General features: G+C 45.5%; 1 protein-coding gene across 2 annotated transcripts in view; it reads left to right on the plus strand.

Annotated features, from left to right (window-relative positions):
• Positions 1–25205, plus strand: part of PPP6R1 (protein phosphatase 6 regulatory subunit 1) — a 58659-nt gene extending 33454 nt beyond the window's left edge. Inside the window, exons 10-23 of one of the 2 annotated variants that reach the window (XM_044447807.1) lie at positions 781–924; positions 1369–1433; positions 2407–2522; positions 7443–7528; positions 8258–8347; positions 9301–9398; positions 12223–12280; positions 12373–12521; positions 15360–15511; positions 16333–16507; positions 16696–16781; positions 18090–18183; positions 19931–20059; positions 22575–25205. In XM_044447807.1, the coding sequence (XP_044303742.1) occupies positions 781–924; positions 1369–1433; positions 2407–2522; positions 7443–7528; positions 8258–8347; positions 9301–9398; positions 12223–12280; positions 12373–12521; positions 15360–15511; positions 16333–16507; positions 16696–16781; positions 18090–18183; positions 19931–20059; positions 22575–22578 (1446 nt within the window). In that variant the 3' untranslated portion in view covers positions 22579–25205. The remainder of the gene's footprint in view (positions 1–780; positions 925–1368; positions 1434–2406; positions 2523–7442; positions 7529–8257; positions 8348–9300; positions 9399–12222; positions 12281–12372; positions 12522–15359; positions 15512–16332; positions 16508–16695; positions 16782–18089; positions 18184–19930; positions 20060–22574) is intronic. The other variant, XM_044447808.1, reaches the window with a different exon arrangement.
• Positions 25206–25582: the final 377 nt, after the last annotated feature.

Genomic DNA, 25582 nt, shown 5'->3' on the forward strand with positions numbered 1-25582 from the left:
CTTTGCAGTATTGCTTGTTAATCAAAACTAAACCTTTTATTTAAAAGACGACTCCTGAGTGGTCACACAGATAAAAATGGTATTTATACTGAAACCACTGGAGAAATTCTAGGACTATTACTTGATTTTAAAAATCTTGACTTTAGTGATCCAGTTCACATATCATTGTTTAACCCAGAAATTGTAGGGATAAGCAGAGAACACAGATCATTTCTGGTTTTACTGAACTAAGTGCTTCTGGGTTACTTCATGATGTGTGAACCTGGGATTTCTGGCTTGTTTATGGGTTAAAGAACCTAGGGTTAGTGCAATGATTGCCCATTTTGTTCCTGGGTTAAACAATCTAGGAATCGCCAGAATGACTTGTAAATTAGCCCTGAGAATTTGAATATATCAACTAAATCTTCATGAAAGAAACAATTGCTGTAAAGAAGAAAGCCATGTTTGTTTGCTTCAAGATGTTGTAGGTATTTCCCATGTGCACCCTCCTTGCTAAGATGGCATTTGTCACCTGAATTTGTATAAACATATTAATTTTTCTTTTTAAAGTTTGCTGAACTAATTGGAGTAATGTTTTCTAGTTGCTGAATTGATTTAATCAAGGTGATTAGTTGCTTAAATGTTGCATCATTAGGCAATCTTTCTGTGGGGGTTGTTTGTAATGCCACTTGTTTATTATTTAGGTATTTCAAAGGGAAGCATGGTGTTAGTTTGGGGTCATAGGAATTCTAAAAATTGCTGGCTGGCTATACATATTCTGCCTGTGTCTTTCACTGCCAGGACCTCTACTTCAAGTATACCTACAACAACTTCTTACACGCTCAGGTGGAGGCCTGCCTTAGCAGTGTTTTCAGTTCCCACACTGGTGATGAGACCATTGAGAACCACTCGGAGCCCCTCCCGGAAAACCCGGTCATCCAGCATGTAAGTCTTGTGGGGCATGTCTGTGGGTTCCAGCTCTTCCCACACAGCTGGGCTAACAGGTTGTTGAAACAGGAGAAGCAACAGATTGCCTTTGCTTTCAAACGTGGAAGAACTAAAGAGAAGCAATCAGGGCCAAGGCAATTTTAGGGACTGGCTAAGTGAGTGTGACAGGGTGAAGGTGGCAGTGGAAGGAATGGATGGCTGGGTTTAGTTGGCATATTCTTAAACTGCCAGACCTCATTAGGGGAGGAGCAGTTCTGTCACTTGCCTACCAGAATCAATACCTCACCCTCCCTCTTTCGATACTTTTCTACACCAGTGCCAGCTGAAAGCTTTAGGGTTCCAGCTGAGAAACTAGAATCCTTCCTATTGCAGTATTCAGTGTACTAATATTCATACAACTTGACCTTCTCCACATGAGTGAGTTCCATTGTACCCTTGTAGTTGCTGCAGAGGTGTCGCTTAATCCAAAGAATTTTGTCTGCCTGGGAAGAAAATGAGCAGTCACAGTGAGTATTGAATGGGGAACTTTGGGTTGGCATGACTGGGCACTTCTCTCCCCTTGCCTAGTATACATGAATCTCTAAGGGTCTCCAGCCCAAGGCAAACAGCAATTTTGGAGTGCCGTGTAACCCTTTTTGAGTGAGCTGCCTTCTACTTTTATACCGTTTTATCTTCCTGGAGTTCTTCCCTGATTTAATCCTTCTCTCTCTTCATTCCATAATGTTTCAGGGCTTCTGTTTTATTTCCTTTTGGTCATAGCATTTCACTGGCTGCTTCCATTCATTTAGACTCTCATCAGCCACCCAGAATCCTTATGCTCTTCCATGCCCCTTGAATGCAGCTGCTGCCTATGCTTATGTAGAAAGTTTTTTGGAAATGCTGTTGGAATATCTTCCAATAGCCTCTGGACCCTGGGAGCTGGCAGAAATCGGCCCAGTTGCAGCCAGGGGAGAGACAGCAATAGCCCACAAGATTGATTTGTGAGGAGGGCTGAAACTCAGTTTCATGGAAAATTGCCATAGCTCATGGGTAGAGCATTCACTGTGTATGCAGATGGTCCCACATTCAAGGCATCTCCAACTGAAGGTTGCATTCCTTCATCGGTATTTTGTCAAAGACTCCGTGACTGCAGTGAGTGGCACCAAAATCAGTGGTGGACAGAGCCACAGCTAGGAGTGGGTGGGACACCCTTTTTTACTTTTTGCAACTCCTCCCCCTCCCCACAGAGTGGGCTGCTAACGAAGGAACAGCTCGTTTTTGCCAGAGGTCTAAACTGATTGCATGAACAGGTCTTTGGAAATTGGGATGGGGCCACATGAAATTAAATTGTGGGCCACAGTGTGTTGACAATTGCAAAATCGTCCTCCCCCTTGCAATGCCACCTGTCTCTATTTCTTGCTTATGTCAGGAGACATCTGCCACACCCTCTCCGTCCTCTGTGAACAGGCTACCTGCCTCATTTCCATCTTTGTCTTTCAGGTTGGATGGGGGCAGACGCAAGGGCTACATGGGGCACCTCACCCGCATTGCCAATGCCTTAGCTCAAGGCTCTGAGAAATGGCCCCACTCCACCCTCATCAAGCAGCTCTTGAAAGGTAACAGGGACAAGCAGCTTTCAGGGCACTGTGAGGACTGGGCGCTCTGGGAAGGGTCCTTTCAAATCACTGAATGATCTTGGCTGCCAAAGTGTGCCTTTGGCTGGTGGAATATTCTGGGCATTCAACTTCAAGTGGGAGAGACATGGGCCTCTTATCACAATGTTGGATTGTGGTCGACTCTGGCCTAGGATCTGCTGCTTATACAGGGAATACACACTGAGGTAAGATGAAGTTGGTTGCTTTCTAGACTGAAGGGTGTAGAGTAGGCTCAATTCTGAAGCCTTAAGAACTCAGATTAAGTTCCTGCATTTAGAGAATTCTGCCAGCATTCTCTGCATGCGCTGTTTGGAAAATATTCATTCAGTAAGCACCAAGAAAGGAGAGGTTTTTGTTTTTAGCTTTTGTAAGAAAAAGTATAAAAAGTCATGATGATGATGGAGATGATGGAATGATGGAGTGGGCATTGTTCTAAATGAACAGATCTGACCTTGTGAATATTAGGAACTTGTTATTGTTGCATATTACTGGAAAATTAAGATGAATGCCTTGTTATCCCAGCCTTCCTTCAAGGAGTGCTGGCAGGAATGTGTGATAACCCTCACGTCCTGGCAGACATCCCTTGCCATCCTTCTGCAGTAGGCTAAATTCATCACTTTAGTCCAGAAATAGGGAACTTGCCGCCTTCTTGAAGCTGTTGAAATACAACTAGTCACTGTCTGTTGGTTATGCTGGCGGAGGCTGATAGACAGCGGAGGCCAACAGCACCTCATCCTTGCTCCAGTTGCAACACCACACAGACCCTTCTTGCAAACTTGCAGTCATGCTGCAGGGTCATCTTCCCCCGAGAAGGATTGAATGATAGAGCAGCAGGAGATAGGCATGTGAGCGTTTTGAAAACTGAAGTCCAGGCTTTCTCCTTTGTACTATTGTTAATAATAGAGGCAGTGTGGTATAGTTAGACTGAGGAGTTTCAGGTTCTAGTCTCGCTCAGCCATGACTCTCACTGGGTAGCTTTGGGCCAGTCACTGACTCTCAGCATACTCAACTTGGTGTGGGGAAAAAAAGGAAAGTCGACTATGTAAGCCTTCCTGAATTCCTTTTAAGAGGTAAAAGGTAGGCTATAAATGTAATAATAATAAATGTAATAATAAAATTAACTGCCTTAGAGAAAATGCAGCATAAGACAGGACCTTGTGACTCAGCAACACTTAACCTCATATAGATGCATGAAAAATTCCCCACCAGCCCTAGTAAACAGTTGCGGGTCTCATTTCATCTGTTCACTGCAGGCATGTCCCCTGGAACAGGGGTGCACAACTGCAAGAGGCCCAGGTGCCATTTTTGCTCCATGGCTCCCCCTGTTATTTTTGTTTTAGTTGCCAGTTTGACACCAACATTTAACAAACAGTTCTATAGCTTTTTGCAAGCTAAATGTTACCCTTTTAGTCCATCAGAGCAGTGGTTTTCAACCACTGGTCCAGGAACCAGCACCAGTCCGCAGGAGATTTCCTACTGGTCCTTGGGGGGCGGGGGGGGGGCACATCCTGTTTGCTGTGGACTGGCTTGGGGGCTGGCTGTGCTCCACCACTTATTCCTCAGTTGCATCGTGTCTGCGGGGGGTGCACTGATCCTGCCAGAGAGGCCACAGAGGGGAGAGACACCTTGGTGCGAGCTGCCTGGGAGCCACACCATGGCAATTTCAGTATTTTGCTCTTTTGCTGGCATTTTTTGTTGCTCAGTTTCTGGAGAATTTTCATTTTTTTGGTATTGTGTTTGGAAACTAATACACAGAATGTTGTATTATGTGTATGGTGCTTTTTGTTTCTGCCTCAGTGGTTTTCCTGTTTTTGCTGGTCCCCAGCTGTGGAAAGGTTGAAAACTACTGCGTCATAGCACAAAAAACACTGGGCTTTGTGTGTGTTTTTCAGCTGGCAAGGCATTGAATGCTTTTCGCAGACTGTGTGTTGCCAACCCCTACCCTAGGGTAGCCTTGCCCAACTTAGTGTCTTCCAGATGTGTTGGACAGCCACTCCCCATCACATACATTGGGAGAGCACCAGGTTGGGGAACACCTGCCCTAGTCTCCGTCCTTCCTTCCTTCCTTCCTTCCTTCCTTAAAAGCTTTTGTATGCTGTCCTTTATATATCTCAGGATGGCTTACAGCAATTTAAAACCTCTAATAGCATCATCCACAGATTAAAACAGTGATACCGTATGAAAAAATAAACATCAGATAAATCAAATCAAAATAGAACAAAGCAAAAGTGACTGGAAGAATCATTAAAACTATTATCTTTTAAAATGCCGCTTAAATAAAAAGGTTTTGACCTGGCGCCGAAAAGAGTTTAAAAAAAGCTTAGCACCAGGCGTACCTCTCTCGGGAGTGTATTCCACAGTCTGGGCACCACCGCAGAGAAAGCCCTACTCCGAGTTGATGTCCTTTTTACCTCTTTTGGAGAGGGTTCTCGGAGCAGGGCTTCTCCCGCAGATCTTAAGGGGCGTGAGGGCATATAAGGAAGGAGGCATTCCTTCAGGTATCCTGGTCCCAAGCCATTTAGGGCTTTATAGGTCAAGACCAGCTCCTTGAATTGGACCCGGACTTCAACTGGAAGCCCAATTATGAATCTCTTACATTCCTATAGACAGTTTTGAAAGGAAACTAGAGCAGTCTAAGCAGGACAGGCCTATTAATGCTACTAACCCTTAATAGCTTAGCTAGAACCTCCATGTTCAAAGAAAGTCTGCCACTGAGTAGCAATTGGTGATGGGGCTCTTGCCTTCATGACCTCCTTATGAACTATAGTTCAGAATATGAATGGAGGGTGCCTTTGGTTTTAAAGACATACTTGTATTCCTTCTCCATGTCCCCTCTCAGAGCAATAAATTTAATATTTAACAAATAGTTCATGAATCCGGTTGCTTTCAAGTAATCTACTGAGTGATTTCCCATGTGAGCCTGAAACACACATGCATTGTCCCATTACAGTTATGATGTTGCATAGGCTTGAAAAGGGTCAAGCCAACTCTTACTGAAAAAATTCAGTAGCCGCAGCCTCAGGAAGCTAATCCTATTACAATCTGTCTAATAAATTAAATGTGATCAACTGAAGTCAGGTTAACTGTTTGCATAATTCTGTTTGCTCTGAGTGTGCACATAGATTCATTTACTGAATTTCCTAGGGTAAGTAAGCCAAAGTTTATGTTTATATGATTTTCAGTCCAGAGCTTCCAAAGCTGGGCAGCTAAAGTCCCTGCTGATAGTATAGGTCTTCATGAGAGAAAGGCAGGAGACTAATGGGTTACAGCGGGGCAACAGAAATAGTGCTGACTTCAGGTTTTCGAGGGCCCTTTGGCAAGGCGCCTTGTGTGGGCCTCCTTTGGTGAATCTACGTTCTCACCACCATTGTCACCAGTTCCTTTTACGCCTTTTCCCTTTTCTCATCATTGCTGCAACTGGCTGGCTTACCAGGCAGAGTGCTAGCGAGCAAGTGAGCGCTGGGATCTTCTGTTCCTCCGTCTCATTAGCGGAGCAAGAGAAGGGAAATAAGCAGTGGGAAAGAGGTAGAACAACTCTTCCATCCTCAGTGTGTAGGGATGCAGAGATTCTCCTTGCTGAGATGGAAAAGTGGAGGACCTTCTCCATCCCCGCAGGGGAAGTTTGCACTCTTCCAAGCGGGCTTGGGGAATTATGACCTGTCCTGGGATGGGAGAGGTGGAGAGGGGTATTAACAGGGCAGGGAAAGCAATTCTGGCTGCACAACTGCCTTTAGGAAAGCGAGATTAAAACTTACCCCACTTTCCCAGCAATCCCAATTAAATCTCCCACCCCCAGTGATCTGAGCTAAGATTGTTGTCTCTGTGTTGCTAATAGCATTATGTGAGAACAGAGATCTTTTTCACCACTGCTCAGCTGACAGCAGCTTACTTGGGTGTCAGCGAAAAGCATGCTGGCTTCCCGAAGGCTCAGTGGGACCTGTAGAGAGCACCAAGTGCCACAGCTACCTGCGCTTCAGGCAAAAAAATTGGCCCAAGGGAATCAGTTCTCAGAGACTGCTTCCTTCAGCCCCCTCCATTTTCCCCATCCCTCCAGTCAATTCTCCACCTCTCCCTAAATCTGTCACTTTTCCCATCCTCACCAGTAAATGGGTGACATGAACTTTGGCCATGCTGCCAAGAAAAAATAGATTCTCTCAAGTGAACTTCCCCTGCTTTCCTAGATGCCCTAACTTGCAGATACCTCTTAAAAGCTGAATTGTGATGTAATATTACTTGTGGGTCATGTTCCTTCCTGGACATTGGCCCAAAGGAGTTTAGAATTTGCGCTTTCATATTGCCTTTAAGAGAAGTAAACCAGGCAACAGCTTGATCATAGACTGAATCATGAAGGTGGACAAGTTCTTCATACTCTGCCCCTTTGACCTGCCCAATGGAGGAGAAGGAATTCAGAGTGGAGTTTCTCACATGTGACACAAGCATGGCGAAAGCAGTAAGGCAACTACTGAAGTGCCACTTAACAGGGAACCATTTAATTATTTTTTACAAGTTTTAAACATGATACTTGATTTCGGCGCTAAAAACAAGGCACAACCCTTCCCACTGTCCTCCAGTTGAGAGAGCCGTTTGGTCTCCTAAGCCTGTAGTAGAAATTGTGCTAAGTAGCTCCACAGGCAGAGGTGCTCTCTGGGGAGCTCTTGTCAGTGAGCCCCTGCTGGATACTGGCCCGCAACTGGTGATCATCCAGGCCTAGCCCTGATACTGACCCTAACAGGAAGGCAGGATTCCTCTGGGTCCTCTGGCTCCAAGCTGCCTCGTATGGTAAACTGCTCCATCCCCTGCCACTTCTGTTCTTTTGCATATTATGGATGAAGATGTTTCTCCTGCCCACCAAGCCCCAGGCTCACATCTTCTGCTTTGCAGAGCTGCCCGAGGAAGAACAGGAGCAGTGGGACAAGTTTGTCTCGGGGCCCTTGTCAGAGACTAACAAGAAGAACACTGTGGATCTTGTGAGTTTCCCTTCCTTTGTAATCACAGGAATATTACTTTTTAACATTATGGCCTGCATGGGCTGGGCCTAACTTCTACCATTGGGGAATCTGGGTTCTGTATCTTTTAAGCCCTTTCCAAGTAAAAGGCTGCTTTCTGCAGACCAGGGATGGACAATTTCTGGCCTTCCAAGTATTTTGGCCTACAATTTACATGATCCCTCACTTGTGAGTATGCTAGCTAGGGCGGATAGGCGTTACAAGCCACAACTTGCCCGCTCTTGCTCTAGATGGCTAGTATTGTCCAAAATTCTCAGCTTCCTTGATGGCAGTGGAATATATAGGGGAGCACTACATTAACCAGTATCACTCACTGAACTGGGTGTTCTGCACGGTTTTTCTGGGGACAGTTCTCAGAGTTGTTGTAGCTGCCACGGCCTCTCTCTCTTCCTATCCCCCATATGTCTGATTTCCCATGCTGCCCATTTTCAGTAGCCCAAATGACAGCTAGGACATGGAGTGCCAATAGCCACAGCAACTCTGATGTTGGGAGGAAAGTGATTGGATCAAAGGAAGAGAGTAGAGGCTTGGTAGGGTCCAGTTGAGGAGCTTAAGAACTCTGACATGAGACTCTGTTGAGGAACTAAGGGATAAGAAGTAGTTGGTTCCATTAACTCTAATTTTCCATTAACTCTTAATGTCCACCTTTTCTGTCAAAGGGCTCTTCTAACAAATTCTCATTTACTTCAGGTTAACATGCACAACCTCCATTCGTCAAGTGATGACGACGAGAACGACCTCAAGGAGTTCAGCTTCCCGCAGGAGGCTGTCCTGCAGCAGGTAAGTGCGTGGGCCTATCCTTAGTAGAGATTGGTGCTTCATCCTCTGCCCCTGTTCTGCTTTTCACATCCCAAAGTGGAATCATCCCCATGTATTTGGTTGCTGAGAACCAGTAACTTTGCGTTTTTAGCTTAAAGCAGGCACAACACTAAAAATATTACACTTGTTTCAAAAATTGTTATTGTCATCTCTTCTCCCTTCCCATTCCCTTCAACCAACATTTGCTTCAGTAATGTAAATAAATGATGCAATTTATGAGTGAGGGCTAGAAACTTTCTTTTAATTGGAAACTCAGGAATCCATGGCTGTGGCCTATTCTTGGAATGCATTTTGCACTCTAGATGGCTCGTAGTCATGTAGGATCCTTGGTCCCTCTGCCAAATAGCCCTTTTCATTCCAAATAAAAATTCTATATGTGCTTTTAAGTTGAAGGGTGCTTATGTAAGTGGCTGTGCTCACCTTGGAAGTGGTACCTTCTCTTGGAGAAGGATCCTGGAATGGACATTTGTATGCTCATCCTCACCACCATCACCATCCTTGTCTCAAGTCCATGGATGCAGAGAAGTGGCATTTTGTTCTTCCAGTTGTAATTTTAGTAGCCTTTTCAGTCTTCTTGAGTGGCCTTTCACTCTACTTTGTATCTTTTATGCAGAAAAACAGGTTGCAAAATTATATGATATGAAATAACCCTGAGCAAGCTACTACTTGTACCAAACCAATATTATATGGGATGAGTCCTGTGTGTCAACAGAATCCAAGGTTCATGTTCTAAATTCAGATAAGGGGCTGATAGAGAGCATGTGGTTTTGCCCTGGGGGAAAAAGCCTACTGATCCACGTTCCTCTTCAGTTTCTGTTACAACGTGTGAGCTGCTTCCTCCTGCTATCATGCACACACACCAGTATGCATATTTAAACTGTGTCCTTGTCTGCTCTTCCTTCTCCTTTTTATAGGCTTTTGTTGATTACCAGCTGCAACAGATGACTTCAGCGTTCATTGAGCACTTTGGCTTTAATGACGAAGAATTTGGCGAGCAGGAAGAGAATGTCAAGTTAGTGATGTCATATTCACTTTCTCCCTTGCCACTTCCCCACTGTGTATGTCAGCTTAAATTTGTGTTTTGGGGGTTTTCTCACTTGTCCTATGTTTGTGGGCTGCCAGTAATCCCCACCTTCCGTGAGAAGAATAGCACAGCATGGGGGCCTTCTGCACACTTTGGGGAGGAAGCATGTTTTAATAAGGACTCCAGACTTGGGGAGGGTGCATTGTCGATGCCCCATCTGCTGGGACTAATAATGTGAGGGAGGGGACACACACCCACTATCGATCATCTCCACCCATGTCATTGTTTAGTTTCTTGCAGCTTCATTGTGAATTCATTTTCAGAAAGGAGATTATTCACTGGCCCTCCAGAACTCTGGGGCAAATGTCATTTGCATGTGATTGCACATGCAGTCCTGAGTCTGGTAGTTTGCCATGGTGTGACAAGGAGGCTCAGTGCTCACCTGGAGGAAGTAAAAGGGCTGGTCTGTTGCCTCTTATGCTTGTTGACAAGCAGCTCCTGGGAGATGCTAGAGCAGCCTTCTCCAAGCTCCATCACTCCTGATGTTGCAGCCTGTGACTTCTGTCATCCTTCATCGTTGGCCATGCTGATGCGTGTCGGTGGGCCAAATGTCTGGAGAGACCCAGGCTGGGGAAGGCTGTGCTAGGTACTCACCATGCACCCTCAGAGAATGCTGGGCCTTCAAGTCATCCTTGTTTGGCTTCTCTTGAACAGGTGGCTGGTGAGGCCAGAAAGTAAGGGTGGGGATATTTCTAGGTTTGCCTTGCATACCCAGATATCAGCCTGTTTCCTGAGGTATCTAGACTGATGGAGCAGAGCCTCAGATTCTTGGTTTCTTTAAAAGAGGATTTGTGGATTATAAGAACATAAAGAGCGCATTACTGGATAAAGACCTTAAGCTGTTCTAGTCCAACATCCTGCTTTCTACAATTAATAATCAGATGATCCTAGAATGTCCCACAAGCAGAGCATGAACAGTTCCTTTAAAGGTTTGGAAGCCAAGCTGATTAGGTTCTTGGGGAGAAGAAAAGATTTGCCTAGACCTACATTCCTAGAGACTCTTGCTCCCAGTTTGCTTTGCTCAGCTTGCTGGAATTAAATTATGTTTCCTGAAAAACAAGGATTGGATTCCTGGGTCATTGAGATACTTTTTGTTTGCTGCCTGTAGTCTGCTTTTCAGGAGTCCAGGGCCTTGCTGGCAATCCCCTCATCAATCCACCCCAGGGCAGTCCCCTCTTTCCCCAGCCCCCTTGATTTCATGTCTGCCTCTCTCTCTTTCTCTCCCTCTCTGTCTGCCTATCTGCCCTCCAGTGCTCACTTCCGACAGCTGAAAAGGTAATGCCTGATGCGCTGCCATGCACCTTTCTAGCCACAAGTGGGGGCATTGGGCTCTGTCTGTATCTGCAGTTCTTTTCCCACCAAGACCAGCATCATCCAGGCAGATCTGGCCATAAGCAAAAACTCAAGTGCCTGTTGAGCCTTATGCTTGCCTGTGCATTCAAGGGTGGCAGCTGATGGACAACAGTAGGGAGGGTCGGTGGGTGGGCTGTATGGCCGGCTCGCCCACTTGCTGCTGGTGGCGACTGGGGCCTTTGTTCTGACTGCCTTGTTCTGCGACTGAGTCTGTGCCTAAACCTTGTTCTGCCTGTTCACAGCCTCTCATTTGATGGTAGCCTCCATTTTAAAATGTAAACTAGACATTGAAGACACAATACCACTCACAAGGCAAGGTAAAATTAAGAATGGTATAAACCAGCCTTTTAAAAAACATATACGTCTTTTAAAATAAAAAAAAAGTTATTCCAGAGCATGGCAATTAGCAGAATGGCAGTTGAAACAATTATCTCTCACACATGCACACACACAAAAGAGCCAGTGTAGTGTAGTGCAGTGGTTAAGAGTGCTGGGCTAGGGCTCAAGAAACCTGGGCTCTAGTCCCCACTTGGCAGTGGAGCTCACTGGGTGACTTTGGGCCAGTCACAGACTCAGACAACCTACCTCATAGGGTTGTTGTTAAGATAAGTCTGAAAGGAAGAGGAGAATTATGTAAGGCTCTTTGAGTTCCTTGAGAAAGAAAAAGGTGGAATATAACTGTAATTTTATATGAGCCACATGGATTTCCAGAGGGAGTGAATTCCGTAGAACACCATCAAAAAAAATCCCAGCCTCATTAGATCCTCTGCGAGCTTGGATTCTTTGCTAGATTACTTGGATTCCCTCCTTATGATTATATATTCATTCATGATATTTTATTTCTATACTATCCAATAGCTGACGCTCTCTGGGTAGTTTGCAACAGCTCATACATTGCAATACAATTAATACTGGTAACAGGGAATTGAACTGAAGCTTCCGTTTCTTCTGGGAAGGGGGCTTTGGCAAAGGGTATGAGAACTAGAGAACCCTGCCCAAGGCTAGGGTTGTGCTTGTTAAAATGCTGTCATGGGGAAAAATCAGTTTGCTGTTTGGCTGCAAGAAAAGCAAATACAGCTAAAACAGTCACACTCTAGAAAGACTCTCCATGAACTTGCTCACTGTATGGGCTTTAGGCAGGCTGCTATCTTTGTCCTGGCACTCCCATCCGCATTACGTGGATAATGATACGGACCAGTGCAGGGTTATTGCTGGTAAAGAGTTTTGAAGTGCTACAGAAATGTGAAACAATTGATTATTAGGTCCAGAGCTACCAAAACAAGGAGAAATCCCTACCAACCCACAACACAATATGTGGATCCCTCTTCCTTCCCTTGTTTCCAAACAAGGAACCCGTCATGTTTCCAGGCTCCACCGTGGTCTCCTTACTTTGTTTCAGTGCCCCCTTCGACAAGACAGCCAACATCACCTTCTCCTTGAATGCGGACGATGACAGCGTAAGTGCCACTCTTCTGGAGCCACCTCTCTTTCCCTCCCCACTCAATCTGGCCTGTCCTCTGATCCACCTCTTTTCTCCCCTCTCCCACAGCCCAATTCCAACCTGTTTGACATTTGCTACAAGGAGCGGATCCAGCAGTTCGATGATGAGGAGGAGGCGGATGGTTCTGATGGGGAAGACATCTGGCAGGAGAAGGAGGCTACTGCTTCTTCTGGCACAGCACAGTCCACAGCTGTCAGGTAGGAGAACACCTCCTGGACAAGGCGCAGGGCTGCTCTGGAGCGGGCTTCCGTCAGATTGCAGGCCAAAGGGCCCTTGCTGCCTTTCCCTCCACTTCTCTTTTCACATGGAATGCTCTTCCTATGCATGTTTTTATTTTCAGAAATATCTTAGTACCTTTCTTTTTTTCTCCTTTCCCCTAACTTCAAACTAGCTCATATACTTCCTGCTTAATTGCACACTTCTGTTGAAAAAATAGGTTTAACTAATAAAAGTCCTGCAAGTTGAAACGGGATAGATTTAGCTTTGTGAAGACTGAGGAAGGGAAATAATAGCACTTTCTAAGTGCTTTAAAGGTTGTCATACAGATGGATGCAACCTCTTCTTTATCATCAAGGACTCTATCATCCATATGTAATAATGGGACAAAATTACAGGAAGCCAGATTTCAGTTGAGCATCATAAAAAACTTCCTAATGGTCAGAGCATTAGGCACGCTGGCTTATTTCTCCTGTCGGGCATGCTAGTCACATGTGGGGAAGTTTGTCTAATTTCCCTTGCCACCACAATTAGACATACCATGCAAACCTGGCTAGCATGGCTTGTTACTGGGTTTAACAAATTGCCCAGAATCCAAGGGCTGTTTTGGGGGGCTTGTTAACTGTGGCAACAAGCCACTCTTCCTGGGTTTGCATGACATGGAAAGCAGTGCCAGGGGAGGTGATTATGCAAATCTCCCCAACTCCTGACTGGCGCACATAGTGGAGGAAATAAGGCATCTTTGTTTATTTTCCCTTCTGTGATTTTGTTAATAGGCTCAGTGGAACCAACTGCCTAGGGAGGTGGCAGGCTCTCAGTTGCTGGAGTCACTCAAGCAGAGACTAGGCAGCTTTCCGTCAGGAGTGCTTCAGTGACTGCACTGAGCAAGGGGTTGGACTCTATGGACCCTAGATAGCCCCTGCCAGCTCTGATTCTTGTGACCGTCTCGAAGCCTCCTGTCTAAAGTACATATTCCTTCCTTCTGTTTTCTGCCCTCCACTTTTTGTTCAGTTTCTTTAGATGGAAATAATAGACCTATTGTGAAAGTTCTTCCTGCTCATAGAGAAGGGACTGGGGCATGTTCTGTCCCCTTCCCAAGTGAGTCGGGAAGATTTTTAGAGGTCATTTCCTCTTCCATTGGTGAGCAAAAGAAACATGGGCAAGGTTATGTCCTTTATCTGCTAAGTAAGCAGGCTGCCCTTCAAGCTCACAAGACCTTCCCTTTCACAGCTGCTTCTGCTTCTCCCTAACTGTACTAATGTGTTAAGCATGGTGAAGATTTTCCAGCAGTCACCTGGCACTAAACGCAGTGGCACCTCAAGAGTTTTAGACCCATCACAACCCCAGAAAGTGCCGCAAGGGAGGGCACAACTCCTGATCTCAAATGGGCTGTATATACCCTTCTGCAGCAGGGACTGGTCTGCTGCCCCTGTCTGCTTAGCACGAATGGACAGCAAGCTGGTTCAGCAGGGACTGGTTGCTTTGTACATTGCTCAACACATCTAAAAGCACTGAATAATGTATAGGACTATTATTAGTAGTCATGAAATCCAAGCCTGTGATGAATTGGTGTACAGTGTCTGCCTCTCTGTTCTATGCCATGCAAGTCCTCTCTTTAGATCTACTTCCCCTTCCCATACTCTGTTTAGTCTTTGCTCCTTGTAAACTGTGAGCAAGCATTTTAAGGCCAACTATAAAACTCTCTCTTTGGTACCCATGTTTTCCTCCTAACATTGTTCAGCCCAAGAATCATGTCAGAGACCATGTTCTTAAAGTCCCTGTGCAGTTCTTGCTTGTTTGTTTTTCATGGCTTACTTCAAATGGAAATTTTGGCACTGAACATAAAGCCTCTTAGAACACCATCCTGTACATGTTTAGATGGTAAAAACATCCTATGAATCCCAGCATTCTGCAGGCATCCGTACTGGGGGCTGTAGGACTTTTTTCTGTTTAAGGATAGGATCACGCCTTTAATTGCCCACATCTAAAAATGCACTGTGGGGATTTTGTTCGACCCCTCCAACATGTTGTTCTAGTTTGGTAGAGACCTATTCCTGTACGGGATACATCTTCCTCTGTCAGCATTTATGCCTTGTCTTTAATGTAAGAACCTCTTGCTCTTCCTCCCTCCACCCCCTTTTTTTGGCCACTGCCAGCAATTATGCTACCCCTGAATTTTGTTGCCCGAGCCATTTTCTCAAATTTTGTCAGTTCTTAGCAACCTTTCTGACAAGTCAAAAGCATTATTTTGGAATGTTCTTTGTCCCCATTTGGTTACAGAGAAAAGATCTGTCCTTCCTCACAACAGTGCTTCTTTTTTCTTATCCTTTTGACATGTGGGCCATGGAGGCTGTGTTTCTGTAACAGTTTTTACTGAAGTGTCTCTGGTAGCATTCAGTTTCCCTCCAGGAGGCCTGAATACCCCACCACCTCAGAGCAGAGGGTCTCTTGTAACAGGCCAAGAAAAGTGGCTTCCCTGAAATCTCAGGAAGCTGTTACCTCAGGCCTGCCTCTCCTGAGGTCCTACTCCAAATCTCCAAGATCCTGCAGATCCCACCTCTTCTGGGGCTCCCACCCCTTTCCCCTTGTTTTTGTGCAGCCTTTCCCTATCCTAAAAAATTGCAATGTTTGTCATAAAGTTTTAGTTACTTGGAATTAAGAGTAACTTTCCCTGCTCCTCTTATCTTTGCCTGTACTTCCTTTTGCCTTCAGCCCAACTCGTCTCTCTTTTTAACCTTGAGCAGGTCTGGTTGTGCACACAATCTGGAATATCCCCCTTCTTTCCTCTTCTCTGTCCAATCCCCTCACTATCTTTCCAGAAGCCTTGGCAGCACGGATAGTGAAGAGAGTGAGGACTCGGAAGAGGGAGAAGGAGGCGAGGAGGAAGATCCTGGCGGGGGAGACAGAGATGCTACTCGTGTCAGCAACGGTTGTGGTGAACAAACAGAAGAGGAGGAAAGAATGTCTGGAGGTCAGAGCTCTTTGTAGCACCTGGTTGTTGGGGCCGGGGAATTGAAATGGGGGTTTCTCTACTGCTTATGGACTTGAGGATAATCTGACGCAAAAGAGAAGCTCTCGCAGTAGCCTTATTTGAATTACATATTGTTCTCTAAAAATTGCAGTTGTTTTTGATTACATTTAATTTCATTATTTTATTATTTTATTAGCATTCTTACTGCTCAGTTTCTTGTTATTTTAGAGAATTTTCATTTTATTTATTTATTTGTTTATTTATTTATTTATTTATTAAAACATTTTTATGCCGCCCCATTCGCCGAAGCCTCGGTGTGGCTCACATCAATAAATTAAAATAATTATAATAGAAATTAAAATATAAATATAAAATTAAAATACAGCAACACAGTATAAAATAAGCCGCCCTGGCCAGATAAAACCAATAATGTTAACAGTTAAAATGCCGCTTGAATGAAAAGGTCTTCGCCTGGCGCCGAAAAACAAATAACGACGGCGCCAGGCGGACCTCTCTGGGGAGCGCGTTCCATAACTTAGGCGCCACCGCAGAGAAAGTGGTGGTACTGTATTTTGTTGGTACTGTATTTAAAAATCAATACAGAAAATGCTATATTATGTATATAATGCTTTTTATTTCTGCCTCAGTGGTCCCCAAAATAATTTTCCTATTTTTGCCAGTCCCTAACTGTAAAAAGGTTGAAAACCACTGCTATAGAGTACTGGCTAAAGTGCTATATAAGGACCCTTTGTTACCACCAGAGGGTGGTTGATAACAGCAGAGATCTGACCTCCTGCTAAGTAAACCCTGTGCTCCTCTAGATTCCAGCTGGGCGGACAACCCCTCTGATCTTTCCTCAGTCTCTCTGGTGTCCTCAGAGTCCGTGGCAGCCGACACAGGAGCAGCAGTGTGGGATCAGTCCAGCTCAGATGGCTGTTGTCTCACCACGGATGAGAACTGGGCCTCCTTTACAGAAAGCCAGACACAGCAAGACAGGTGAGACCGTGGAGTGCTTAGCTTATTTCAGATGCTGTGGGCGTCTGGAATGAGAGATTATTGGGGGAGGTGTGATTTCATGGATCTCACTGAATAGAACTGATGCTGCGTGAGACAGGTCTCGGGCCGTATGGAAGGGGTTTCTACAGACATTCTTTTTCTTATTGATTTCTCTCTCTTTACCTCGGTAGTCCCTCCAAAGCACTTGTGGGCCCTGCCTCCCCTGCAAACCTGCCTCAGGAAGTGACGCAAAGCAATGTATCATTAGCAGGAGGTGGGTAATACTCTGTATCTGCAGAATGGTATCCCTTTATTCAGCATATTCCACCCCCACATTACTTTCGTCCATACCGCTCAGCATGCGCCATCATGTGTGGCATACAGAGTGTCCTTATTAGGAAACTCAAACAGCCCGTCTTCTACATTTTCACCAAATATTTCTGTGTGCGCTGCTGTCTGAACTGTATGGATGACGTTTGGTGTGCTTTCTTCCTGTTCACATACCTTTTAAGGAAATTTTTTTACCATTTAGCCTGAATGCTGTGGCCCTTTTTATATTGCTTTTATAGATGTTTCAATTTGTTATGTTTTAATTGGTTTTAATGTGTTATTGTATCAGTTTGCAAAGGTTTTATTAAGAAATACTATTTCCCTTATTTTTGCAAACACTATTTCAATATATGCCTTTGCATATGCTATATTCCCCCAAGGAATGCATGCTTGCACACATCCTTTGATGAGGCTTTTGATTAGAGAATCACGTTCAGACTTTGCTAATGTGCAAAAACAAAGGGTGCCTGCATATCAGTTTGCAGTGTGGATTGGGCAAATTATAGTTTTCCATAAAAAGTGAACCGTAATTTCTCCTCTGCTTTTTATGTCATACACTGAAGTATAGTTCCAGCATCCCCTCTAAGCCTTTTGCTAAGGTCACAAGAAAAACTGTAGGCAGCCAGGTGCAATTAGGTTCCTAATGGTCTGATGGAAAGGACCAACCACCCTTTCAGCTATCATCTACTTTAGCAGTGTGGAATATCCAACCCACAGGGATTCTGCATCCAGCCTGCAGAGCTTCTTTGGACTAGGCCAGGGGGATGAGCCCTGATTACAATGTACGCACCCTAGAAGGATCCTGGTATCTCTGATTGGGAACATGGACAGTGGAGGGATAGTGCCATTCAGACCCCAAGCACATTTTGGTTCTGCACCTGAAACTATTTATTTATTTAATTATGCATGCATGCATATACACATACAGGGGTGTAAATCATTGTGTTCCTTTGTGCAGTGTGGGAGTTTTTTGCCCCCCAATCCTATGGACTTTCTTGCAATCCTAAGGCTATGGGTTTTCCAGATATTCATGTGTGTTTAGTGCATATTAATTTGAAAGGGAGTTGGAAAAGGGAAAAAAAACACCTGTAGCCTACTCTGCTTGAAAGTTTAGAACTTAACAACTCTATTCAGACGAGCCAAGTTTATCATCTCTAGGGCTATTCCCTGGCTCAGTACCTTGCATGCCCCCTATTTATCCCCTGTGCAAATCCGTTTCTGATGGTATTCCCCCCACATACCTCTGCCCTAGCTTCTAGTATTCAACAAGATCCTCCTACTCCGGACACAGGACCCCCAGAAGGATGTGATCCACCAAATCCCTCCACCATGACAACAGTAGCCAGGTAAAAGAGTGATACATTGCCTTGAAAGGCAGTTTTTTTGATGGGTGTCCAGTAATCCAGCTCAATACAAACATGCATGTTGGAAATCTCAAACTGATCAAGTAATAGCCAAGTATATTGAAAGACTGACAAGGCACCCACACGGACACACGCACACATGATTGATCGGTTAGCTGAGATTAAGCATAAGTATGATTTTTGCCAACCTTCTGCACTGATGCACTCCAGATATTTTGAGCCCTCCTGCCAGAATTCCTGGCCATTGGCCATGCTGGCTGGAACTGATGGTAATTGAGGCCCACAACATCTGAAGGGGCACCAGGTTGAAGAAGGCTGGCCTGTGTTACCAGTTTTGACACTTATTCTCAAGTGCCCTTGCCAGACAATCAGCCATCCTCCCAACACAGAAGCTGCAAACAGTGTCGGGGAGAAGGGAATCATCATGGTAGCTGCAGCGTGCTCCCCACTTCTCCCCAGCTCTGAGGCTCGGTTGGAGGAAGGCGGGCGTCTTCATCTCTGCCACATGGCCAAGGTTTCCAGAATGTCTTCTGTATTCAGAGCCAATGCAGCAAGCCTCCCACCTCTCCTCCTCCTGCGCCAGAGCAGGAAGGGCCTTCACTGGCTGCTGCGTAGCTGCTGCCCTGCATCAGCTAAGCCTCGCCCACTCCCTGCTTCTGTTTCCCTCAGGAACGTGGGTGCAAGCAAGGGCCTCCTCAGCTGCTGTGAGGTGGGGGACCTTGCCTCCCTCAAGCCAGGAGGGACCAGGAATGGCAGGCATCTGGTGGCAGCAGTTTGTGGCTGGGCTCTCAAGACCAGCCGAGGATGGTGGAGCTTTTTACGTTACCAGTCTGTGGAATCATGAAAGAAAGCACCGCAAATAGACCACTTGTTCTCTGCTTTTAAAAAACCATGCAAGCACCTGTGATACTTTCCCTAGAGAATGTTCCTGTTTACAGGCAAATAAAATAGTTTTATTTATTTTCGTGCTGTGCTATGCTATGGGGAAATACTAAAATATAAAAAAAGATGTCAATAAGCTAAAATAATCTGTATAAAGAATAAATATTTGCAGAGGTTAAAGAACCACACTCCAGAAAGTCAGAGGAAACAAACAGTTTCCTTCCTTCCCAGTTTTGGGTGGGTGGACAGCAATTTTGCTCTCATACACTGAAAGCCAGTGTAGTGATCTGGATTCTAGTCTCTGCTCAGCCATGGAGCCAACTGGTTGGCTTTGGGCCAGGAACAGACGGCCCAACCTACCTTGCAGGGTTGTTTGGATAAAATGGAGAGGAGGAGGTGGTGGTAAGCTGCTTTGAGTTCTTAAAAAATGATGGGATCTCAATAAGCAATCAAATTGCTGGCAGTTCAGCATCCCTGACTTTGAATCCTTTGCATTTTTTCTGTATTAGCTGTTGGGAACCATAAACTTCTGAAGGAGAAACACAGCCTGATAAGGCAATGGCAGCTTTACTAGTTACAGAATAGGAGGCAGGGAAGCTTGTGGCTATCCAGATAGTTTGACCTGAAGCTCTCAGTCTCTCACAATTGGCGAAGCTGGCTAGGGCTGATGGGGATTGTGGCCCCAACATAACAGAACAGACTGAGAATGGAAAGTGTGTGTTACACCATGTATTTATAAATGTTATGTGACATGACAAGGCCAGGGATGGGTGGGGTGTGTGTGCTGTATTTTTCTGCCCCATAATCAGTGGCATGCCTTCCTCTCTCCCACCCCTTCTCTCAACAGCACAGTAGAACCTCCCCCATCTACCTCTGATTCCACCCAACCGCTTCAGGGGACGACAGAGGCGCCACAACCTGAGTGCAGCTCCCCACAGACAGAACAGCAGCAGCAGCATCAACCACCGGTGGCCAGGTGAGGTGTTGGGGGCAGGTAATGGAGCAAGAACAGGGACTGATCAGTATCATGGCTACTTTTTGACCTTTCTGCAAGAAAAGCAGGAAGGATGTAGTGAAGGCAACCATTTCTAAGGGTTTTGTGATATTATGAGGTTCTTCTACAGATCCTATCTTCTGCCTATTTCCTGTAACCCTACAATTTCCTTCAAGCTTTCACTCCCCCATTTTTTTATGTTCCAGCATGGTGATGCTTGCACTTCTTTTGGATCAGACCAAAATTCTGTCTGTCTTTCAGTGGAGGGCAGCTCCCAGCAGGGGCTGCTGCTGGATCTAACCAGCCTTTTACTTTTGTATGTCTCCACAGCCTCTGAACAGAGGCTAGCGTTTGCATTGATTCTTTTTATTACGATTATCCTTTGGAATGTATTTTATCAATACACACTCAGATACCTTTCTTCAGGCTTGGTGAGGTGCCATATCCCTTCCATTTTTTCCAAAAAAGTATCACCTTTCTTTACCAACAGCCGGTATCCTGTCGAAACAAATTTGAGGGCATTGAAAGTTATGCATTTGAAAAAGGTGTTTGGGAGGGCTCAGGTCTGCCTCTTTTTATTTGTTCTTTTGGGCAGAGTACTTCTCTGTTGTGGCTAGCCACACATCCCATGGCAGCCATTTTGTGGTGGTACCCACAACAGTTTCTCAGATTGTCCATGAGCTGAAGAAGGTTGACTACCCCTCTGCTAGTGGAATGATGTTATTGGGCACAACCTACAATTATTAAAATAGTTCTCTTAAAAGATAATAAATACAATGATATTGTAAGTTCCAACATAAATGTGCAAACCCAGAGATCTTGAGAATTAACAAATGGCAATGAGATGTATCTTATGAGAGGTAAAATACTGTATTTTGCATTTATATAGCACTTCTGTAGTACCTGTGTTAATTTAAAAGGTTAACTGTCCAAATACATACATAACAAATTTGAAATACAGCAAGTTCTTCCTGCGTGCCCGTCAGCAACAGTAGCTTAAGATCTTTGAACGGTTCAAGATTTTCTTCTAAGGCCAAGTTGTTTAAATTGCCAACAAAGGAAGGATTAGATGGTATGTGTTTGTGAGGGATTGGATTGGTGAGGCTTGCCACCTCTTCTGGAACGCTCAGCATTGTGGGTTTTCCCTGCACACAGCCAGGCTCCTAGGCCAGTGGAGGTAGCAAGGAGAGGGAAGTTGCAGAGGGCAGTGGCTCAAGTTGGTGCTCTCAGCAACGTTTGCTCGCTTGGCACTCACTCCATCAGCCAAAGCAAACATTTCCTGAACTGGGGTGGCAGTGAAAAGAGGGTGAGGGAAAAGAACAAAAGGAAGGCAGGGAGCAAGGCAGGTGGTGACTGAGCAAGATTAAAGAATTCCCAGGAGAAATGACAATGGCTGGAGAAGGCAGACATGGACAGAAGGGAAGGCAAAAACAAACAAAAAAGAACAGGGGAGGAAGAAATTTGGGAAAGGTCAGGAAAAGGTATACTTACTAGTGAGGCAAGGGCAACACCTGTAAATTACAGACTGTTGAGGAGGATGTTCCAAAAATTCTGTTCCCTTGTGTGAAAGAGAGACTTTCCAACTTCCCATCCTTAAATGTAACTTTGCAGGACTGACTAAGCAACCTAATGGTTCAGTGCTTGGGACACGTAGGAGATGGAAGCTTGGATAGAATTGCATGTGAGAGGCAAAGTTGCAAGGAGAACAGTCAGAGAAGTACGGGCTTTGCTGCAGAGCCTTTTTTAAGATACTGCTGTGGGCAAAGACTGTTTCCCGGGGAGAAAGAAAGCTATTCCTTAAATGTCAAAGGCTATGCTGTTACTGCTTATGGAGAGCAAATCCCATTTGTATGTTAGTTTAAATGGACTGCCAGTGATTGTAACTAGAACACTCTCCAATAAAATTTGCCCCAAAGCACTTCATGGCAATGACTGTACGCTTTATGAAGAAACATGCCAAGCTCTTCATAAAGTGTACAGTCCAATGCACGTTTAGATAGGGGAAAATACACCATCGCTCCCACAGGGATGCTGGGAGCTGAGGGACCTTTTTCTGTTCAAACATGCATAGGATTGTGCTGTCAGGTGGAAAGCTCCCAGCTCATGTAGCACTCCTTCCTTCGTGTATGTAGAACACCCACACTATAGCTTCCCAGTAGCCTGAAGCAGCTGATCCTGCCGAATCTTGGAAGCTAAGCAGGGCTGGGTCTGGTTGAAATCTGGATGGGTGACCTAAAGACTGTGAACTGTCCAGAGAGCTTTGGCTGTGGGTGGTATAGAAATGTACTGTTGTTATAATAATCATTTCATTTTGTTTCTGGACTGCCAACAGCTGAAGTTCTCTGAGTGCTTTGAAGCAGTTTGTAAAACAGTAAAATAGAATACCACACGTTTTCCAAAATACAAACATTCAAAGACATTGCTGAAGCAGTGGCCTCTTCCTTAACATTTGATTTCAGCAAAGCACTTAACATTTGGCTTTTTCCTCTGTCCTCAGATAAAGCCTCAGTGGATCTCATCACTGGGGAAGGACCATGGCTGCTTGCTCAATCGAGTCCATTTTGCCAGGGACTGACCCCAGTCCTTCCGGTGCCTTCACCCCTGTGGGCAGGTAGTGGGGGCAGAAGAGAAAGCAGCAAGGGGCAATGAAATGGCCCAGCCTCTCTCCCTATTCCTCCCCAAGCAATGACTGAAGAAAATCCGGACCTGGTACAAGCGACTGCCAGCGAGAGAAATGAATGTGGACTCGAGGGCAAAAGCATCTTCCTCCTTGTGGCACGTTGGTTGGCGAGCCCAGCAATGGTGTCCCCGGGGGGCGGGGTCTCCCCTCCTCCTTTGGCACAATGCCTTGCCCCCTCTAGTGCGCATACATACACACTGCTGCATTGAGCAAACCTGTCTGTTTTGATGCAATTAAAATTGACGCTTGAATTGTACTAGGAATCTTCTAATGGGGTAACACTGAGTAGGGCAAGGAGAAAGAATCGAACAAGCCCCTCCAACAAAGAGTGCCCTGCCTGCAAGCACAGATCTGCCACATCTTTCCTCTTCTCCCCTCCCTGTCCCTGCAGCATCTGCCTCCAAATTTGTCCACAGGGAGGAAGGTGGGACTAACAGAGAAGCATCACACAGTGTGAGAAAGGTTGGAGTTTGGGTTCAGAAGGCTGTGCTGCTTTCTACTGAGTGCTGCTGCCTCTAGTCATAACGGTTAGGACAACAGCGACAGATTTGGGCTTGTGTGACAGGTGCAGGGTTCATACAAATTTTTCTTTCTACATTGGGACGAATACCATTTTTTTGCATCTTAACATGTGTGCTCAGCCCCAAGACTTGGAAGCTCATCTCCACGAGAAAGCAGTGGTTGCTTGGGAGACAGAAGCAGAGCAAACCTTCCTTTGTCCAGGCTGAAACGGGCTGCTCTCCCCCACCCCCAGAACTGCCCATTATTTGGGGGAGTGGGGCTTCAACCCATCGACACAGTGACATATTTTTGAAAGCATTTCATGTGCATACCAATGTGAAATCTGGATTAACCCTTCCAAAAATAATTTCGTCTTGATTCTCTCTGCCCCTGGTGTATCTTTGGATCTCACTAGAATTCAGGCCTGACCTCATCCATCCTCCTCTCAGTGGGCCCCGTTTCCCCTATCCATTTTTTCTTCCTTTTGCAGGGACTAACCTGTCAAAGAGTTTGATAGGAAGTCCAGTGTCTTTCCTGCAGATCTACGAATCACCAGTGTGGTGGGAATAGGAGAAGAAGCGCATAAGCCTGTCCTTGCATGCTCCTACCCAGGATAACAGTCCGAGGAAATGCATATGGTGCACGTACATGCAGGAACAACTAGGTCTCTCTTCCACAAGCGGCATTGAGCCATTTGGCCTAGGAGATGATCCTCAGCCCCAGTTGGCACATCCATGGTTTGGAAACGCCCCCCGGTTTCCTTTGGAGATGGCAGAGACGATCCGCAGCTCTGTATGTCTCCTGCACTGCTGCTTTTGGCAGGCTTGCCCTCCAATTTCAGTATTGCTGGTATAAGAGGCACCAACTATACTTCGTCAGATGAAAGTGTTGTTGGTGACTCTGATTTTGCCTTCTTACCTGCTCCCTTTATTGCAGCAAGTACCTTGTCTCCCTAAATGTGGGATCCAAACACCAAGTTGTTTCTCTGCAAACATTCTTGGAAACAGGGAGCTCTTCTATTTGGGGCAGTTGTCTAGCAGAAAGTGGAGAAATTCTGTGTGTGTGCCTCCAGTTTATATTCCAGAAATGTAACTTCCAGTTCTACTATATTCTCCCCTTCCCGAATCCCAAAATTTGCTCAGTTTGTGCAGGGGGTGTTTTTAGACTTACTGCAAACCAAACTCTTTTGCCACCTCCTCCAGAGTTGTTCTTCCAAATCACTGAAGACCCTTGTAGAGTGTCTAGGGGGCTTGGCTTGCAGCCTCCCTGTCTGTGATACATGCTCCAAAGAACCAGACCTTTCCCTGAAGGCCAAGGAGCTCTCGTTCTCCTCTCTCCAGTACCACCTCCTCCCGGCTGCTGCACAATCCTCCACCAAAGCCCCCAGAATTACAGCTGCTTCTCCCTCTTCTGACCTCCCACCCCAACCTGCTGACATGTTTTGGACTTCACGTAGCTCATTTTGTAGCGTTTAAAAAAGAAAAGCAAACCACTGCCTCATCCTTGCCTCTGACTACAAAAGCAGGACAAGAGCATTGCGATAGCTCAGCCGAGAACGCCTTGCGATTAGGAGGGCAGGTTAATGTGGGTGCCTGTGAGGGGGTGGGAGGGCATGGCCAGGAGATCGCGTATCGGTGCACGGAAGTCAGTTTCTGAATCTCAGTGGTGGCGGGAACAAGAAGTCCTCGTGGGGAATTCCCTTGCATAAGCAGTGAGCATCCTTCCGCTCGCCACCTTGTTCCTTGCAGGTGGCCAGAAAACTTCGCCCCCTCCTGTCTCTCCCTCCCTCCCCAGCCCCAATATAAGTGGCAATATTTCTCGAAGCTCTTAAACCACAAAAGACAGAATTGGCCTTTCGCATTGTCTGCGTCATGCCCTGTCGGTATTTTTTTTCTTTTCCCTGTGTGTATGTGTGTGTTCTGTTCGAATAAAGAGATTCTATGGCCACGATGGCTTTTCTCTGTTTTTTCGCATAGCAATATCTCCCCACACTCCCTTCTTCCCCACCCTCTGTGGGCTCCTTTCTTCCCCACACTCTGCTCCTTCTGCATTTCAAGTTTTTTTCACCACGCCCTGGTGGTAGAATGGAGGATCCCAGTTTTTCATGATCTCCTATTTGCAAGTAGAAAACAAGCAGAGCAAGGAGCAGGCTAGGTTGGCATCTTCTTTCCTAAACTATAAGCTTTTCATTTATTGGGAATTTTTGGCAAACTAATATCTCTGAGCGGAAAAAGATTCCTTCTCTTCATCAGAATTAATCCAGCCCATTCTATACCACATCATTATTGATGTGTATAAAGCACATACAATTTTTACTGCTGCAA

The sequence above is a fragment of the Varanus komodoensis genome, unplaced genomic scaffold (assembly GCF_004798865.1).
Source record: "Varanus komodoensis strain SLA01 unplaced genomic scaffold, ASM479886v1 scaffold53, whole genome shotgun sequence".
NCBI lineage: Eukaryota > Metazoa > Chordata > Lepidosauria > Squamata > Varanidae > Varanus > Varanus komodoensis.